Raw genomic sequence first — 20,549 nt, forward strand, 5'->3', positions numbered from 1 at the left:
CTAAACTGGATCAAGTCAAGAACATAAGAACATAAGAAAGGCCATGTTGGATCAGACCAAGGTCCATCAAGTCCAGCAGTCTGTTCACACAGTGGCCAACCAGGGGCCTCTAGGAAGCCCACAAACAAGACTGCAGCAGCATTGTCCTGCCTGTGTTCCACAGCACCCAATATAATAGGCATGCCCCTCTGATCCTGGAGAGAATAGGTATGCATCATGACTAGTATCCATTTTGACTAGTAGCCATGAATACTTCTCTCCTCCATGAACATGCCCACTCCCCTCTTAAAGCCTTCCAAGTTGGCAGCCATCACCACGTCCTGGGGCAGGGAGTTCCACAGTTTAAGTATGCATTGTGTGCATGTGAAAGACCCCTTCCTGAGACCCTGGAGAGCCACTGTTGGTCTGAGTAGACAATACTGACTTTGATGGACTAAGGATCTGATTCAGTAGAAGGCAGCTTCATGTGTATTCCCTATTACTATATATGGGTGTGAAAGCTGGATAGTGAAGAAAGCGGACAGGAAGAACATAGATTCCTTTGAAGCGTGATGTTGGAAGAGAGTGTTACAGATACCGTGGACCGCCAAAGCAACAAAAACAAATAAGTGGGTTCTAGATCAAATCAAGCCTGAACTGACCCTAGAAGCTAAAGTGACTAAACTGAGGCTATCTTAATTTGGTCACATTATGAGAAGACAACTGGAGTCACTGGAAAAGACAATCATGCTAGGAAAAGTGGAAGGCAGCAGGGAAAGAGGAAGACCCAACATGAGATGGATTGGCTATAAAGGAAGCCACGGCCCTCAGTTTGCAAGACCTGAGCAAGGCTGTTAACGATAGGACATTTTGGAGGCCGTTGATTCATAGGAAGCGACTTGACGGCACTTAACAGACACACATGTAGGCAGGCAGCATGAGGGGAATGCTGTGGCCTCCGTGCCCTGTTTGTTAGTCCTCTAGGGCAACTGGTTTGACTGCTGTGCGAAGCAGGATGGTGGACTAGATGGACCACTGGTCTGATCCATTCATGGTGGACTAGATGGACCACTGGTCTGATCCATCCATGGTGGACTAGATGGACCATTGGTCTGATCCATTTGTGTTCTTATGTTCTTATGCTTAGTCTCCCCTTGGTTCAGGGGGGAGGAAGCCATGGATCAGGGGTAGAGCATTACATGGAGGAAGACCCCAGTCAGCCCCTGATATATCTCACCCGAAACCATCTCAGCAAGTGGACAAAAGACCCACAGCCTCTCAGAGTAGACAATGCAAGGCTAGATGAAGAAGAAGAACAGTTGGTTTTTATATCCAATTTTCTCTTCCAAAAGAGTCTCAAACCGACTTACAATCACCTTCCCTTCCTCTCCCCGCAACAGACGCCCTGTGAGGTAAGTGGGGCTGAGAAAGTTCGGAGAGAACTGTGACTAGCCCAAGGTCACCCAGCTGGCTTCATGTGTAGGAGTGGGGAAACCAACCCGGTTCACTAGATTAGAATCCGCCGCTCTTAACCCCTACACCACGCTGGCTCTCAGATGTGTTCTGGCTTGGTAGAAGGTAGCTCTGCATGTTCATACCCTCTGTGGGCTCGGTTGCCGCTGTCTGGTACTCTGCAGTCATTTGAAAAGGTGCCACCCATCCGGAATTGCATGCCTGGTTGAGGGCTAGCAAAGGGTCAGAGAGTCATTTGCGTATTTCTCACACTCATAGCCTCCACCCTCCTCTAACAAACTCTGAGCAGCATATATGGCCCATATTCATACAAAAACCCTTCTGGGCAGGTTAGGCAGAGGGATTGCGCCTGGCGCTTGGCCAGCCAGTGAGCATCATAGCTGAGAGGTGGACTTACCATATGCCCATTTGTGGTGGGAGGGCTCTCCCTGCCCGCCTGTACTGCCCGCTGCCATTCAGCTGGACGGTGATCATCCCCTGCACAATCACACAATTTCCAGCAGTACCCAGAAATGGCGGCATGCATTGTACCAGGGCAACACTCTACAGCGTTTTGGACACACGCTAGAGCGTTGCCCACAGTGCTTCCAGGTAATGCTGGAAGTGGCATCATTGCACAGGGTCAACTATCGTGCACTCCCCCCCCCCCCAGTAAGTTCCCACCTCCCCCTTGTGAGGTGCTGTAGGAAATGATTGATACAGAGCTGCTTAAGGGGAAAAGATATCTAATAATGGCTGAGAGACGCAGGGATTGAGGAGATTGCTAGCGCCCTCTTGTGGCTGAAGAAAAGAGGAACTCGTTGAGGGTGCTAACTTAGGCAGATCATGAGAGGGAGGGCAGGAAGGGTTGAGTCAGTGTTTAACTCTCGTGGCCCTTTCTTACATGCCCAGAGCAATGCCAATCACCACTTTGGGGTCGGGGAGCAATTTTCCTCCAGGCCAAATTGGTCAGGGATCATGGAGGGTTTCCCCCTATCTTCTGGTAGGGTTGCCAACCTCCAGGTACTAGCTGGAGATCTCCTGCTATTACAGCTGATCTCCAGCCGATAGAGATCAGCTCCCCTGGAGAAAATGGCCAGTTTGGCAATTGGACTCTATGCCATTGAAGTCCCTCCCCTCCCCAAACCCCATCCTCCTCAGGCTCCACCCCAAGAACCTCCCGCCGGTAGCAAAGAGAAACCTGGCAACCCTATCTTCTGGGCATAGAGTAGGGGCCACTGGGTGTGTGTGTGGGGGGAGGTGGTTGTGAATTTTCTGCATTGTGCAGAGGGTTGGACTAGATGACCCTGGTGGTCCCTTCCAACTCTATCATTCTATGAATGTGACTTGCTAGGTCCACAGGGAAAAATCAGGATGTGAGTGTATGCATGGGTATGTCGGAGCGAGTGGATGAGCAGGAGGAAGCAGAAACCTTGGCTCCTCTATCTCTTCCCTCCCTGCCGATCAGGAACCTTGACAGGGATGAATTTAAATTCCTGAACGAGGACGAAGAAAAGTCACCCTCTGTGTTTCGCTGCAGCTACAATCCGTTCGACGGACCAAATGAAAACCCAGAAGCGGAACTCCCCCTCACAGCAGGAAAATACCTCTATGTCTATGGAGACATGGATGAAGACGGCTTCTACGAAGGTTTGCCTGGCGTTGCTTTTTGTTTGCCTCTTTTCGGCCAGTTAGAACTTAAAAGCCCAGTTTGCAAATGCAGCCCAGAAGGAGACAGTGGAGTCTGGAGTTGGCAAAATGAACTCCAGGCTGCAGGTGGTGGATTTTAACCTTGAATGTTAACTTTTAAAACTCCATGCTACTAGAAAACTAGCATGGCAATTGGTTCTCGTAGGTTATCCGGGCTGTGGTTAGCATGGCAAGTTTGTTTCCCCTTCTCTCTGTCATGATCTTGCCACCTCCTCTCCATGTTAGCAGATTTTGGCAATTTATTTCCTCTAACTCTAGTAAAGCTGCTTCTTTCTGTGGCCTTTGGGCCTCTGTTCTCTGGGTATAAAAGTAAGGGGTTTGACTTTGGCTGCCCCCTTTTCTGTGTTCTGCAGTGGTCTGAGGCCCTGGGTCAGCAGTTTCCAACCTTTTCGGCCTGGTGATCCACAAGTCCAAATTTACTTGGTATGGTGACCCATCCAGGGCTGGCCCAGGTTTCTATTGCACCCTAGGCAAACTATGACCTTGGCACCCATCTAGTTCAACATTCCATTATCTACAGTGGCTAAATAGATGTTTTTAAAGAAACCAACAAGCATCACACAACCTAAAGCAAGTAGCATTCCAACATACACAGCCTTTGCATATGAATTCCATTACATTCCAGCCTTTGACCACCCTCTCCTTCTCCATTACTCCCTCTAATATCCTCTGAGATTCTTTGGTCGTTTATGCATGGGTACTTTCACTCACGTTTGCCCCCCGGTCTGTCTCGGTTGTTCCTTGGAGTTATGCATGAGTTTTCCGTCCATTAGAGATGACCTCGCTGCCAGCCCTCGCAATGTCCGGGTCTTCCCATTCCTCTGTTAACCCGACTCTTCCATCTCCCCTGAGCAAAGCCCGGGTGAAATCCCCACGCACAAGGCAAAGTGCGGGGCACGCAAGCTTAGTTTCGCTCACAGTCAGTTACAAAGCAGCATGTCCAGAGGCGAGGATTGAAATACTTCCTGCTTCCTTGGAGCCCTTTCTGAGCAGAAGAAAAGCTTTTTAAAACCGAGGTTTGGATTTCCCCCCACCCCTTTCAGCTTGCTCTGTTTTTTATGTTGTTGTTTTTAAAATGCTTTTTTATGTGGCAATTGGGTTGGGGGGGCTTTCTCTCACAGTAAGCACTACAAGTAAACCAATTACAAAGCCACATTTCAAGGGGCGGGGACTTAATTTGAGCTTGGAGACTGCTGGTGCAGAGATTCTCAACAGGAAAGTGTGGGTCCAGCGAGCAATGAACCTCAGGTAAAACTCCCATGCATAAATGACCTTAGTCACTCTAGTGACCATCAGGACATGGTTTACTTGATCAACATATTTATGGAGTGATGAAAAAAAAATACCAACTGATGTATGGAAGACACTGTTTCCAGGGTCGGATTTTGGTTTTCAAGATGCAAAAAAGAGCAATGGAAAAGGCAGGGGTGGCCTGCGACCCATTTAGGGAGGGCTGGACTGTGACCCACTTTCAGAGACTTCGCAACTTACTTTTAGGTCCCGACCCACAGGCTGGGAAACTCTGCCCTAGATGACTATAGGGACATTAGTGTAACATTGATTACATTTCTCCCTGTTCATTGGTTAGATGAAAATCCAACATTTTTTTTTTTTTTTGGTGTTGTAGATTATGGTTCGGCTTTGACCACTGGTACAACCTCCCACTCATCCGATATCCTTTCCCACTAGGTGAACTTCTGGATGGACAGAGAGGTCTGGTCCCTTCCAACTTTGTGGATTTTGTTCAAGACAACGAATCCCGTTTGTCGAGTGGGTTGGGCAGCGAACAGGACCAGAACTACATCAACCACACTGGTCACACGTCGGAAGGAGATGGTCTTCTGGAGATCAACCCGCCGAGCCACTTAGAATCCAGCATCGTCAATAACAGTGCCGGGACTCTGGATGTGAACATTGATGATATCGGAGAAGACTTTGTGCCTTATCCTAGAAAAATTACCCTTATCAAACAACTAGCCAAAAGTGTTATTGTGGGCTGGGAGCCCCCAGTTGTGCCACCCGGATGGGGAACCATTCATAGCTACAACGTCCTGGTAGACAAAGAGATACGGATGAGCGTATCCTTAGGGAGCAGAACTAAAGCTCTCGTAGAAAAACTTAACATTGCAACTTGCACGTATCGGATATCGGTTCAAAGCATAACGAGCCGGGGCAACTCTGACGACCTGCAGTGCACGTTGTTGGTTGGGAAGGACGTCATTGTGGCCCCCTCCCACCTGAAAGTGGACAACATAACCCAGATGTCCGCTGAGCTCTCCTGGCTCCCAACCAATAGCAATTACAGCCACGTGATCTTCCTCAACGAGGAAGAGTTTGACATCGTCAAGGCTGCCCGATACAAGTACCAGTTTTTTAACCTGAAGCCCAACATGCCCTACAAGGTGAAGTTATTGGCCAAGCCTCACCAAATGCCCTGGCAACTTCCCCTGGAGCAGCGTGAAAAAAAAGAAGCCTTTGTCGAATTCTCAACATTGCCCGCAGGTTGGGGTTTTGCTTTTACTACTGTTATATCGATGAGTGTTTAACTGGGAGACAAGCAACTGTTACCATTAAAAAGGTTTGACCCTGGTGCTGTTGAGCCAATAACCACACATTAAGGGGGTAAAAGGAATAAAAGTTTATTTCTGTGCACACAAATAAGGTGCCCCCCCCCTCAGCTCACGGGGCTGTTGAAGAGAGAAGCATTCCATCACTCCCAATCACAAACAATGTATAGAGACTCATTTCCTCCTTCTGTTATACGTATTTGGAAAGCACGTTACTAATTGGCACATCTACTCGTTATTACTCAAGCGTGTGTACAACCTACTTGTCTTATATAATTAAACTCCCACTGCGATTGCGCGGCCATCCTTGGAGAAGGACCACTTTGAAACAAGAGGTGTGTTTTGACCATCTTTACGTCACTGAGTAACTCTTGGTCAGTTTTCAAGGCCAACCTGCGCTTGTTGCGATCTTCCAGCTGTTCCTGTTATCTGTTATTCCCGACCAAAGCTGTGAACACTGGACACATCTAAATTATGCCTCCATCAGGCCTTTAGCTAGGCACGTTTGAGCCTAATGAAACCTTAAGGGTATTAACTTTTATTTAGGGCCTGGGCCTTTCAGTTCTGGGTATCACAACCATTCTTTAAATATAGAGGACACTTAAAATATAATTGTATCATCGACAGTTTCTTTTTCCATGACATACTGGCCTCCCTACCCTGCCCTACCCCCCCTCTCTGATTTATTATCGTATGGGGGTTGGAACATGGCAGGCCCAACTGTGGCGGATATGTCGCAAATTAAGTGCGCCATTTGATATATGATGTAGCTTTCTGTTTATTGATTTATGGGGCAGGTTTTAATCATGGTTTTATTGATTCTACTGTGTTTTGTTGTGCAATTTGTACTTGTGTGAGCCTCCCTGAGCCCGGCTTTGTGGGCTTCCTCAAGGCACCTGCTTGGCCACTGTGTGAACAGACTGCTGGACTTGATGGGCCTGGGTCTGATCCAGCAGGGCTTTTCTTATGTTCTTATGAGAGCCACTGATAGACCTCTCCTCCGTTAATCTGTCTGATCCCCTTTTAACACTATGCCTGCGGCCATCACATTATCCTCCGGCAGTGAGGAAGGCTTGGATTCTGCAGGTGTCAACCAGCCAATTGATCAAGATGCACAGTGTACGCAGCCCAGAGTGCAAGTTTATTTACCCTGTGCAGTATAAACGCAGACGGATATTGTCCACCATGCTTGACGGCAAGGCTGCTTCTGCTTATGGGGCATCCCTTGTCAAACGGAAGCTAAGAGCATAGCCCTGGAAAATTGCCTCCCTTCCTTCCTAAGGGTAAAATGAGCATCATCCCTGACATCTATTGGTCAACTAGAAACATGCATGCCATCAGCTCCAAAATGCTTCTTTTCCCGCCTCACTCTTAACTGGTTAAATCTGTCTGGCAATGGAAACGGGAAGCTGTCAGGAGGCTGAGAGGAATGGATTGTTGAGAGGAGGGCAAAGGGGCGTTCTGGAAAGGGCGACCCTTTCTCCCCACAAGCGTTTTTAGCTTGTTCGATTTAACTAGGATGTCGCCGAACACATGACCGAGCTCATGAATTATACATAGGCCTCAGTAATGGAACAGATATTTTGAGGTCAGGTTTCCATCCAGCACGGTGCTATTTATAGCAAATCAGTTTTAATTAGAGAGGTGGCAAGCGTGCTCTCGTGATAACAGGTTTTCAGGCCCTTCAAACGGGGAGATTTTTTCCCCGCTCAGTTATTTCTGCTGCATAGAATCAAGGTTTTGGCATGGGTCCGCGTTTCCCCCTTGGCTTGGGAAATGGTGGTGAAAGGCACATGATCTAGCAGCTTTGATGAAAGTAAGCTGGTCTTGTCTAGTCAGTGCCTGTACTGGGAACGTTGTGGGAATCTTATCTGTGCCACTTGGGGCCCCATGGAAGAATTGTAGGCTAAAATGGATAAATTAATGTAATACCCGTAGCAGGAAAAAGGTCACTATCAAACAAATGTGGCATGTTTTGCATTTGTGTGAATAGATAAATAGGTATATATGGGGACCCTACCTCCAAAAATGCCCTCACAGGAGCTTTGTAAAAAATCCCCAAAGACTATAATGGGCCTGAATTTTTTGGTAAAGCCGGAAATAAGCTGAATACCGATATTTACCAGTATGGGTGTTCAGCTTATTCCGGGTTTACAAAAAAAAATTAGTCCCAATAAACCCGAACCTGAAATTTACGGGGGGGAATTTTTGTTTGCACAACCCAAGTTATAAATATAAATTTCCAGGAAAATCATACTGGGAATTCAAGCCAAACTCTTCTTTTAATCCCCAAAGTAATTACCCTAGAAAGACAGGCTTGAAAAAGCATTTGAGTATTTGATGTTATTTAAAATTAAATTGGCATAGCACTGAATAATAAAATAATGATTCAATAAGAAGAGTGACCAGAAAGTTTTCAAACATAAGTAAAGTTTTATAAAAGAAATTAAAGTAAAAAACATTAATGAGAGGCTAGTCTGATCTTGGCAGCTGAACAATCAGCCCTGGTTAGTAATTGGATGGGAGACCACCGAGGAAATCCAGGGTTGCTACGCAGAGGCAGGCAATGGCAAACCCACCTCTGTCCGTCTCTTGCCTTGAAAACCCTACGGGGTCACCAAAAAGTCATCTGCAACTCTCTAGCACTTTCCACCAACAACGAAAGAAGGGATGACTCCGCAGAAGGCTTGTCCTACAATCTTGGGGCTACTGCAAAGAAAGCCCTTGTTTCCACTGCAATCTTCATCTTATTGGCAGGGGGTTCCATTGACAGGGTGTATGGAAGGCACCAACTTTTAACTGAAGTTTGTTTCTCATTCTAGGTCCTCCGGCTCCCCCTCAAGACGTTAGAATTCAGGTCGGGCTGACGCCAGGCACTATATTGGTTTCTTGGAAGCCGCCGACTCTTACAGCCACAGGGACCTCCAATGGAGCCAACGTTACTGGTTATGGTGTTTATGCAAAAGGTCAAAGGGTAGGTAGGATTTTATTTTAGTCAATGAGGGGATCAATGTATCTACATTTGGGGTTGACAACCCTGTGCCATTCTCTTAAGTAATCTGGGACATACCCAAATTCTGAGCTCTCCGTAGTTTTCTCGTAGAGTTACTCTAAGCCCTGAATTGTTTTTAAGGACAGTTGTGTTGGGATCAGAGCAATGATTCATCTGATTCGTATCTGACGAAGAGAGTTTTGACCCTCTAATGCTTATACCGTGGAAATCTTGTTGGCCTTTAAGGTGCTACTGGACTTGAATCTTGCCCCTCTACCCCAGACCAAAATGACTACCCACCTAAAACTATCGTCTAGTTCAGCATCCCATTTCACACAGTGGCCAACCAGTTGCCCCCAGAAGTCCTACAAAGTAGGGCACAGAAACCAAAGCTCCCTGTGTTCCCCCCCAGCACAGGTATTCAGAGAATTACTGCCTCTGAACATGGAGGTTCCATTTAGCCATCCTGAATAGAATCATAGAAACATAAAGTTGGAAGGGACCGCCAGGGTCATCTAGTCCAACCCCCTGCACAATGCAGGAAATTCACAACTGCTTCCTCCCCCACACACACACACCCTGTGACCTCTACTCACATGAACATATGAACTCATGAAGCTGTCTTATACTGAATCAGACCCTCGGTCCATCAAAGTCAGTATTGTCTACTGCAGTGGCTCTTGAGGGTCTCAGGCAGAGGTCTTTCACATCACCGACTTGCCTAGTCCCTTTAACTGGAGATGCCGAGGATTGAACCTGGGACCTTCTGCATGCCAAGCAGATGCCCTCCCACACAAAACACACACCTCAAATACACAGAAAACTAGCTTTTTCCCTTGCATGCTAGTTTTCTGCATGCAGGGAGCTCGTCTGTATAAAGGAGTGTTTAAAGGCAGCCTGAGACAAAGCAGTCGGTGAAAAACTTTGATTGCTTGATCCTGCCAATTTATATCATTTCACTGGAGTTGCACTGTGCCAGGATGCATTTTAAGCTCCAGAGTAATCTTATATATTAACTCCACAAAAATTCTGCCTCCACCTGGGTTATTTTTTTATTTTGTTTTATTTGCATCGCTGGGGTTTTCCATGCAAACACTCTGCCCACAGGTATGGCATCGCTGTGGAGACATTTGAACAGAATAAAATGGCAGAGTCTAAGCACTTCAGATAAGAGCTGGGGTAGAATTTCTGTTTGAAATTAAAATAAGTGGTCCAGACTTCCCTGTCAAGCTTGAGACATTCCCCCCCCCCATAAAGGTCAGATTGGAGACAAACATTCCAGTAGAATGTCAGGCAAATCCCCCCCTTTTTTTTTGCAGGCTTTCTATGCAAGCACTGAGGGGGGAAACTCACTGCTCGGGGAAAAAACTCACCTTTTTTTGCAAGAACTTGTGTAGAAGCTCATAAAAATGCACTTTGTTTTATTTATTTTCTCTCTACATCCCCCCTTGCTATCACAAGTCTTCATTTTTGTACAAGATTTAATGCCCATCTAGGGTTCCCAGCCCTGCGCTGGCAAATGCAGGGAGGTTTCTTTTGGTGGGGAGATGCTTGGGCAGGGTGGAGTTTCAGGAGGATGTGACATCACTTCCGGACGATGCTCTAAGAATTTTCACTGTGGTAAAGAGACTAGGGGAAATTACGAGAGCATCATCATAAACACTATTTCCTTCCTATTTCCCCCCATTATGGTAAAGACCATAGTGACTACGGGAAATTCCTAGAGCGTCACCATCCATGCCATTTTCCCGGCAGTTCTTCTCCCCCTCCTGAAATCATCAAGGGCAGGCAATAGAGGTGGGGGCGAGGGGGTGCCTGCTACTAGCTGGCAATGGCAAACCTATGCTCATTATCTATTGGGGGTGCAGGTGTTCTGTGGGACTTTGAGGCCACTCCCTTCCTTCCCCTTCTGCGACATTCTCCGTTTTGTGTACCTGAAGAACTTGTCCCCTTCTGAATAGTTTCTGTGTACACATGTGTGTTTAGGTGGCAGAAATAATATTTCCCATGGCAGAGAACAACGTTGTGGAGCTAGCAAGACTCCGGAACCTGGAAGCCAAGGAAGTTGTCGTCCGGACGCTTTCGGTCCAAGGAGAATCCGTGGACTCGTTGAGCGCTGCCATCCCACCTGAACTACTGGTGCCTCCGACCCCTCACCCGCGGCCCGCTCCCAAATCTAAGCCATTATCAAGTGCCGGCCTCCCAGATACCAAAGACGAGCGTCTGTGTCCGCACGGAAAAAGGGATGAATCATGGGAGCACACCCGTGTGGCATCTCCCATCCACGGACACACCTTGGAGCCTCCCAATTTCCACGGCCCACTCCAGGGGAGGAGGTCTCCTTCTCCAAACCGGATACTCCCCCAGCCGCAAGGTGCGCCCGTCCCCAGCACCGTCGCAAAGGCCATGGCCAGGGAAGCAGCTCAGCGGGTCGCCGAGAGCAACAGGGTGAGTAGAGTTGCTCTTTCTTACAAGAGGGCTGGCAGCAAAATAGATCTCATGCACATGTATCCCTTGTTGGTTGTCTATCCCACATGCGCACTCCGCTCATGGTGCCCTGCCGTGCCTTCAAGAGCAGCACGACGACTTTTCCCGGCACTATGGAGGCTTCTCAAACATGTTTGTATGTTAAGTGCCGTCAAGTTGCTTCCGACTCATGGTGACCCTATGAATCAATTGTCCTCCAAAACGTTCTCTCCTTAAAAGCCTTGCTCAGGTCTTGCAAATTGAGGGCCATGGCTTCCTTTATCGAGTCAGTCCATCTCTTGTTGGGTCTTTCTCTTTTCCTGCTGCCTTCTACTTTTCCTAGCATGATTGTCTTTTCCAGTGACTCTTGCCTTCTCATGATGTGACCAAAGTAATACAGCCTCAGTTTAGTCATTTTAGCTTCTCAAGCATGCTGTTCTTCTAAATGTTTCTCCTTCCCTTTTTGTTATTTTAAAGGAGCATCTGTTTCTCAGCTTCAATCATGATTACGTAGTTATTTGGTAGATATTGTGTGTGTGTGTCAACTGCCGTCAAGTTGCAGCTGACTTATAGCAACCAAGTAGGGTTTTCAAGGCAAGAGACCAACAGAGTTGGTTTGCCAGTGCCGTCCTCTGCATAGCGACCCTGGTATTCCTTGGTGGTCTCCAAGAACTAACCAGGGATCCCCATGACCCCCCCGGCATAGCTTTTTTGTCACTGAAAGGGGACCCTCCTCTTTACCAGCAGAAAAGCTGGTTGGATCCAACCCAACATCCTCAAATCCAGTTGCCTGCCCTGTGCCTAGAGAGAGGTTCCTCTCACAGTGTTCTGCTTTCAATTCTGCAGCTGGAGAGGAGGAACGTGTTCAGCGACAGGAGCAACGCGATGCATTACGCAAACTCGGACGAAGAAGAAGATGGCTACGATTCACCGCGCGTCAAGAGGAAAGGGGCTTCAGTCGATGATTTCTTAAAAGGCTCAGAACTTGGAAAGCAGGTAACCGCCGCCAGATTTTAAGCATGCAAAGAGAACCCTGGGAAGGTTTCACCATGCGCAGAAAATTCACTCGTTTCTGAAAACCAAATAGAAGACTGTCAGGAGTTTGTACCACATACCAAAGCAGGGGTGTCGAACTCACTTGTTATGAGGGCTGGATATGCCATAAATGTCACTTGGTTGGGCCAGGCCATGTGAACCTTACAATTTAATGCTAGGAACTGGAGACAAAAGAAGAGCCCCGTGGCGCAGAGTGGTAAGCTGCAGTACTGCAGTCCAAGCTCTGCTCACGACCTGAGTTCAATCCCGACGGAAGTCGGTTTCAGGTAGCCATCTCGAGGTTGACTCAGCCTTCCATCCTTCCAAGGTCGGTCAAATGAGTACTCAGCTTGCTGGGGGTAAAGGGAAGATGACTGGGGAAGGCACTGGCAAACCACCCCGTAAAACAAAGTCTGCCTAGTAAGCGTCGGGATGTGGCGTCACCCCATGGGTCAGGAATGACCCGGTGCTTGCACAGGGGACCTTTACCTTTACTGGAGATGAAAACTTTATAGAAGACACAGGTAAAGCCAATTAATGATATTATTTTTAACTTTATTTTTGCTTAAAACAACACTCTTACATTATTTTCTTTAGCAGTCTTTGATCATTGACCCCTCAGGACTCTGAGAGAGGTGGCTGTCTCATGGGCCAGATAAGAGCTCTCAAGGGGCTGGATCTGGGCCCCAGGCCTTATGTTTGACACCCCTGTACTAGAGGGTCCTGGGTTTTGTAAAAATACTTCAGCCCTGATAGTAATGAGGCTTCTGAAAACTTCCACAGCTCCCCAATCAACTTTTCAGGTGTTCCTTGAATTAATTTTTAAAATTAGTTGTGCTTCCCACCCCCATCTTTCTCTCTCCCCCTCCCACAATAGCCCCACTATTGCCACGGGGAGGAGTATCACACTGAAAGCAGCCGGGGCTCCGACCTATCCGACATCATGGAAGAAGACGAGGAAGAGCTGTACTCGGAGATGCAGCTGGAGGATGGCGGGAGGAGAAGAGTTAGTGTGACGTCGCACAACACGCTAAAGGTAAAAAAAGTAACTGGGGGACGGTTGCGGAAGGATGGGTTCAATAGTTTTGAACCGGCGCAACCCTACCGTGTTCGAATCTATCACAGACTGGCAGCATCTTTCAGACTGAGATAAACATTTCAAGGACTTATATATTTTGGTGTTTTTTTTTTTAAATAAAAATAAGTGGGAACAAACAACTCAATCTTCCCCCCAAAAGCCCAGGAGCTCTGTGAAATTCTGGGTTCTGGATGCTCGGCAGTTTTTTACAGTTTCTTCCCATTGTTTCTACTCATCACAGGCCTTTTGCCCACAGATTAACTTCTTGTACCATCCAACAGATTCACAGAATCATAGAGTTGGAGGAACTGTTTGGCTAGAAGGCCCACCCCTCCACCCCCTTCCATGCATCATGCAGCAGTTTCTTCTGGTATTGCAAAGCAAAACAAACAAACAAACAAAAACAACAAGAAAGCAACCCAAACACAAAACAGAGATGATATTACATCAGCTCTAAACTGAATGTCGAGACAGAAAAGGTAGGTGTTCTTTATAAGAAGGGAGCCCAAAAAAATGGGAACTCTCCAAGGTGCTGAATCTGTCTGCTTTTTGGTACCGTTCTGGTAGGCGCCGAGAGACAGTTTTGTTGTGAACAAAGAGTCTCAGTGGAGATCTGGACGATCCATAGGATGTCTTCCAAATTGGGATCAATGTTTGGGGAGTTCAGCGCTAAACAGTAAGAGGGCAACGCCCCGTGAAACGTGGGCATCGCCTGCCCACTTTTCCTGTCAATAGAAAAGGAGTCTGAAGGAGTCTGAATGGCGAGGGATCTTGCAATAATGACACGCTGGTGGCTTCTCTTTCTTCTTCTGAGGAGGTTCCTGATTGGTGTTAAGCAGACAGGAGGGAGTAGGGGTGTTAAGCATTGGACAAATGTCAAGTGCCCCTTTGCTTGGAGAGACTTCCTGTGTGGCCTTTCCCCACCACCACCACCACTTTGCTTTCAAAGCATGGGTTTGGTTCGGTTCTTGATCGAGCGTCAATCTGTCAACCCACTGTAGCGACACCCTTGCACTGCGTTCAGCACTGAGCAGCTTCCTAACCATGTCTTTTATTTTCACAGATTCCCATTCAAAGCATGACATCCTTCCTCACTGAGTAAAAGCTGCATGCTTTCTGTTCGCCATTGCTCTAAAACTAATTCTGTCTTTATTTTTTTCCCCTTTCCTTTCCCCTTTCCTCTTTTTATTTATCTTTTTTATTTAATCACACACTGGTTGTTCCCTCTCGCCTGTTCTTTTTGTTTCTTTGGAATCACACACTCTTAAAGGAATGCTATAGGAATAGGACCACTGAAGCAGCTGTTTTGGAACAGCCCGATTTTGCCCAGCAGATCCAACACAGTAAAAAACTTTTCAGTATCCCTGAAGTAGCGGAAGAGGACAGCGATTATTCTGAACTTTTGCACAAGCAGGGTTTAGGGATGGCCCACAAAATGCGAAGCGCCATAGCTAGACAGAGTAGATCCTTCAGGGCCTACAATCAAGACCCGCAGCACAACTTCTGGCACCCGGCAAAGCAAAGGATTCTGGAGGACTCGGAGGAGAGGGGCTACAGACACAGCCGGCTTTCGACGAGAAGCCCAGACAGCGGCCTGGATTGCGGCAGCGAGGAGGAAGAATCCCGATTTAGCTTCCGAAACACTTACAAGGCCGCCTCTGCCGGCGTCGCGCCCGGCTGTTGCGCTGACAGCGGGAGATGCTCGTGCAGAAAAACCCCACGGCCTCTCCTCGCGCGCCGGAGGACGCTGACCAGGCAGAGCAGCGTCGAAGAAGACTTTGGAGACCCCATCCCGGCCTTTTTCGAACCCCGAAGCGAAGAGGGCAAGTTGGGTTATGAGAGGAAGTACGAACCTCAGAGGCCTCATAGACCAAATGATTGGACTCGCGAGGAGGATTATCAGGGAGACTGGAGGAACCACTTTAAAACGAGTGACGTTAGGGCATCTTCTATACCACTTGCAAAGTCATCCTACAGGGACCCTGAAGACCCCCTGGTGTGTTGAAGTTAAAAAACTTCCTTCTAAACATCTGCTTGCCAAATCAATCTCTTTTTCTTTCTTCCTTTTTATCCTTCTTTCATTTCTTTGTTTCTTTTCTTAAAAGACCATCCTTGGAACCTGTTGGCTATTTTTTTCATTTTCTTTCCTTGTTCTTTCCCACACACTTAATTTTTTAAAAAATTAATCTATGTTGCTTCACAGGCTTCTTATTACTTCTGCTTTTGGTTTATCTGCTTGTTTTAATTTTGTGCCATACAAAAACGGGGTTAATTTGCTTTACAAGAATCATTTTTTCCCTGCAGATTAAATTTTTTTTTTACCAAAAGTGGCTTTTTTTTCTTTTCTTTTTTTAATAAAAGGACAACTGAAACTAAATTTTAATTAAGGGTTAGCTGAACTACCATTTCCCTAACATTGGCATGTGGGGGAGGGAATTTGAGGGTTGGTTTTTTTTGTTTTTTTGTTTTTTTTTTTGGAATGCGCTCATTAGAATCTAACTGTAAGATTTTATTTGTAACTCGGGGAATTTTTTTTTAAAGACTCTTCCCTGTTTCACCTCTTTTTTTGGTTTGTTTGTTTAAAGTCTGCTTTAAAAATTCCATCTTGTCATATTGTTTTTGCTTCCCTTGCTCCCAGATTTTCAAGGAAGAATTCTCTTTCTCTTCAGTCCTTACCTCTGGGCAAGTACCAAGTGAAAACTCCTCTCTCCTTTCCTGTCCTGTTGTGACAGTGACCTAGGGTTTTGGAGTCACAAGATTCATTGTGTTTCTATTGTCCACCTTTTTGCCTCTACTTCTTCGCCTTCTTCTTTGCTCTCTTTCTTTTTTTTAAACAAACCCCCCCCCCATCTCTTCTTGCCTTTGAAGTTGCAAACTGCATCTCTGAATGCAGGAGAATTCCTCCCCTGCCCTCAAATCTCCATCCCAGGGACAACTAGAGCTGTTTCCTCTTGAATCCACAAGAGGGTCAGCTACGTTTTACATGGCCTTCGTGTTCACTTTCAGAATTTCCCTGGTTCCCAATATATTAGTTTATTCGCCTTTCAAATCTGAACTATTTCAGGGAATTGAAGCTTCTGAAATATTCCATCTTCCTTGATGATAACAGATTCAGCTTCTGCATTCTCTAGGCCAGCCATTTATCCTCCTTTCGAGTCTTTCTGCTCTCTTTTTCTCTCTCTCTCTCTCTCTAAAAAAAAAGACCATGCATGGAAAATTAGTGCCGAGTTTTTCATTTAATCTCGGCTGTTATAAAACCAGTTCCCACAACGAGCCTTATAACACAGCGGCATTTCCAGCAAACTAGTGAGCCGAGCGCACCAGCTGTGCAGTCCTGGGGGGGGGGGGAACGAAAGACGGCCTTGAGATCTTTTCCCACGAGTCTTAACGAAAATGCCCGTAGGCGGCCACAGACCCAAGCGTAGGGGGAAGAAATGGCAGGAGACGGATGGCGAGCCCTCGAGCAGCAACACAGGTGGAGAGAAATAAGTGAGAAATAAGTGAGCCCAGGCTACGCAGGCGAATCCGCTCTTTGCAGCTCTTGGGAAGGCATGCTTCCTCTTCAAGGAGGGACCCGAGGGACCAGCGGCGTGTTTAGTGGCAACGACAAAGGCAAAAGAATGTCTGAACTTTTTTTTTCCGTTCCAATGTGTGACTGTTGTTTGCACCGTACGTACCACATCGGGCTAGTCCACGTTCTTTTTTTAAAATTCTTTTTGGTTTCCTTTTCCAGGTTTAGCCGGCATCTCTCCTGTTTTCAGCTAACCTTTCAGTTAAAAACCAAGTTTAGTTGCCTTTCGACCTTCCGCTTTTGACAATGATTGATGATTTTCTGTTGATTCCGCACTCCCCTGCCCCCTCCCCAACCTTTCCAAAACACGGGCAGCTGTGTAACTTTCCAACGTGTCTTTCTTCTCTCCCCTCCCCTTTTGCCCGCTTGTTGGCTGTTCAGCTTTTAGGTAACCCGTCATCCTCTGGACGACCAGACAGGTCGGAGCACCCGGGACGAAGGATCCCTCATGGCGGCTCAGGACCACAAAGGCCTCGACCGATGACGGTCCCTTCTATTGGTTAGTTGGCCGGATTGGTACTTTTATGTTGCTGGGAACCACAACGATGGGTGTAGGGGTGGTGGTGGGGGAAAGTTGGGTACCCACGGTTGAGTGGCATAAATAGAATATATAGATAATGAAAATATAATTTATTTAAAGCGCTATGTCAAGATAATTTTTTTTTTTAAAAATCGTTAAAACAGCACAATTGCATTTCCTAAGGTTGATGTCTATAACCACATGCCAGACACGTTTCGGCCTGTTTGGCCTTCCTCATTGGTCAATTGAAACCCATATAAAACATACACACACTTACAGATATATATACATATACAGACAATATATATCAGACCAGGCATGTATGTAGGTTGTATAATATATTACCAATTATACAAACATCTGGTAAGATTGTCTCAAGTTGTTATGCTGGGCTGTATATGTCTTCCATATAAAATGTGTGCAATTATCAACATGGTAAAACCTGGGGAAAGTTACCAGAAGAAAGCCCTTCGACTTCCTTTCGATAAGGTGGAATGAAACAATTTCTGCTTGATTTTATGGAGACTCGGATAGAAAAAAAATGCAGGAATCTGATCATATAGGGTTGCCAGCCTCCAGGTAGTGGCTGGCGATCTCGTGGGATGACAACTGTTCTCCAAGTGACAGAGATCAGTCCACCTGGAGAAAAATGGCTGCTTTGGAAGAGGGACTCCATGGCATTATACCCCGCTGAAGCTCTTCCCCTCCCCAAACCCCACCCTCTTCAGGCTGCGCCCCCCAAAAGCTCCAGATATTTCCCAACATGGAGCTGGCAACCCTACTTATCAACTGCAGTGCTGGAGCAGGAACTCAGACCAGCATATGAGTCACAGGGCTTGTGCCACTTGTGACAAAAAAAAAACCCCAAACATTTTTTGTATTGCTTCCTGTACCCCACTAGTTCCCAAACTTTTCTGGCCACCACCCCCTTGGTTCCACAAACTCAACCCCAGCGCCCCCTACCCTATCCAACAACACAGTTGAAGGGACCCACCTTTAGCACCCCCCTACTGACCCCTTGCCTCTTAGTGCCCCCCTAGGTAATCTCACTGCTCCCCAGGGGGGTACTGCCCCCTTTGGGAACCACTGCTGTACCCCTTCAAAGCACTACTAGTCTGGATGTCGTGAGCATTCCAGAGAAGGGACAGAAGATGCTCCAGGAGCATCTCTCCTTCTGTAACAACCCAACAGGGAGATTTTAAAAATATATATGTGGAAATATTGAAACATGCAAGCTCCATACCACACTTGTACTCTGGAGTGGTGCAGCCCCTTGGAGACTGTACTCACATGTCTCTTCTGAATGTTTGAATTGGCTCTTATTCTGGGTAGGGCGAGAAGAACGGCCAAGAGGAACAGTGGGCTGAGTCTGCGCCACACTCCCCTTTCAGTATGAAGAGTTTGCCACTAGAGGGGCAGAGCTGGGAAGTCTCTCCCGCACTGGCCCATACAGGATAATTCTCTAGCTGTCTGTGTCACGAAAGAGCTATTTGCAAATGGCCATTGCAGCAGTTTGGTTCCATTGGGCGGGAAGGGCCACTTTCTCAGGATCAGAGGAGCATGCCTATTCTATTAGGTGCTTTGGAACATAGGCAGGACAATGCTACTGCAGCCGTCTTGTTTGTGGGCTTCCTAGAGGCACCTGGTTGGCCACTGTGTGGACAGACTGCTAGACTTGATGGACCTTGGTCTGATCCAGCAGGGCCTTTCTTATGTTCTTATGTCCCACTAGTCAGAGTTTTCACATCAGATTTTCTCTCATTTTCCATGGTAGATAGCTAAGGCTTAAAATATAAAATGGGCAATAAGTTGGTTGAAAATTAGCCAAGTTGTTTAAGGATTGGGCATACACAGTCACGCTTCTTTACTTGTCCCCTTTCCTCAAGCAGCCCCCCGCAGGTTGGAAAACAACTTGGCAAGAGACGGTGGCATACAGTCAAACGGGAAGGCTTTAAGCCAAGGGCCCTCAACATGGTCCCTACAGACCACTGTCCTGGTGCCCGCCGGGTGCTTTTGGAAAGTGGGCGGGGCCAGGTGGTACTTTTGCCAGCAGGGCTTCTGATGGGCTGTGCAGATACAAAGGCAACCTGTTAAAAAGAGCTTCTGCCTGAAACGACGAAGAGGTACTATTCGAGTTATACGTCACCACATGCCCTGGCATTTTGTTCTTGGCTCCACCTCCTGTGGCAGCGGATTTGTGGTGGTGCCCTCTGCCCTGGGTCAGAAGGCTCTCGAAGGTTGGGGATCTCTGCTTCAAACAATATCGTGCTGCCTGCCCAAAGCTGCTTAAGTCTTGCCAGACTCTTGGCCCTGTAACTCCCCGGATTCTTGGAGATGGGGTGGGGGGGAAATGCTTAAGTCAATATAAGCTCTTAAGGTAAATCTGCCTACTGTTAAGATGAACTGTAACTGCACTACATTCACACCATTCATTGACCCACCTCTTCACCCATCCGCCTTTCCATTCCCCCATATCATCACGTTGCATTTCCCTTCCATTTTCATCATTATTCTGGAGGCGGTAGAAAGCATTGAACAAAAACTGAAATACCCCCGTTGCCCCAGTAATTAATTTCCTTTCCACAACCACAAGCTAACAGAAAGAGTCTCTTTTTTTAAAAAAAAATAGCGCAAACAAGATAATGAACTCAGATGCCCAGCAAGAAAGGTCCCGTCGCTGATACCAGAAGGTCTCACAGCCAATCACAGACAAAGCCCCAAAGAAGCTAAAAGATGCAATAAAAAAAAAAAGCACTACAAAGAGCAGTCTAGATTATACTAAATGGAGTCGTTGGAGCGGTGGAGTCTGATCTGGAGAACCGGGTTTGATTCCCCACTCCTACACGTGAAGCTAGCTGGGTGACCTTGGGCGAGACGCACTCTCTCAGCCCCACCTACCTCACAGGGTGTCTGTTGTGGGGAGGGGAAGGGAAGGTGATTGTAAGCCAGTTTGATTCTCTCTTAAGTGGCAGAGAAAGTCAGCATATAAAAACCAACTCTTCTTCTTCGTTCTCACATTCGATGCTGTAACGAGACAAACGAGTCTTTTTGAAAGGCAGCCAGATTGATTGGCGGCAGAAGCCCTTAAAAGGCAGCAAGTCTCCTTGTTGTTTTCGCTGGCAACAAACTAACATGGCTACCTCTCTGTTCATTTCTCATTGACGAGGTGAGAAGGGCCG

At 47.0% G+C, this 20,549-nt stretch overlaps 1 protein-coding gene across 2 annotated transcripts in view; it reads left to right on the top strand.

Annotated features, from left to right (window-relative positions):
* The window catches only part of RIMBP2 (RIMS binding protein 2), an 88,588-nt gene that overhangs the window by 44,669 nt on the left and 23,370 nt on the right, over nucleotides 1–20,549 (top strand). The window contains exons 9-16 of one of the 2 annotated variants that reach the window (XM_056859884.1): nucleotides 2,972–3,081; nucleotides 4,831–5,643; nucleotides 8,531–8,682; nucleotides 10,687–11,148; nucleotides 12,013–12,162; nucleotides 13,079–13,237; nucleotides 14,550–15,275; nucleotides 17,232–17,349. In XM_056859884.1, coding sequence (XP_056715862.1) covers nucleotides 2,972–3,081; nucleotides 4,831–5,643; nucleotides 8,531–8,682; nucleotides 10,687–11,148; nucleotides 12,013–12,162; nucleotides 13,079–13,237; nucleotides 14,550–15,275; nucleotides 17,232–17,349 — 2,690 coding nt within the window. Of the gene's footprint in view, nucleotides 1–2,971; nucleotides 3,082–4,830; nucleotides 5,644–8,530; nucleotides 8,683–10,686; nucleotides 11,149–12,012; nucleotides 12,163–13,078; nucleotides 13,238–14,549; nucleotides 15,276–17,231; nucleotides 17,355–20,549 lie in introns of those variants that run through there. The other variant, XM_056859883.1, reaches the window with a different exon arrangement.

Source organism: Euleptes europaea, chromosome 13, assembly GCF_029931775.1.
Source record: "Euleptes europaea isolate rEulEur1 chromosome 13, rEulEur1.hap1, whole genome shotgun sequence".
Lineage (NCBI taxonomy): Eukaryota > Metazoa > Chordata > Lepidosauria > Squamata > Sphaerodactylidae > Euleptes > Euleptes europaea.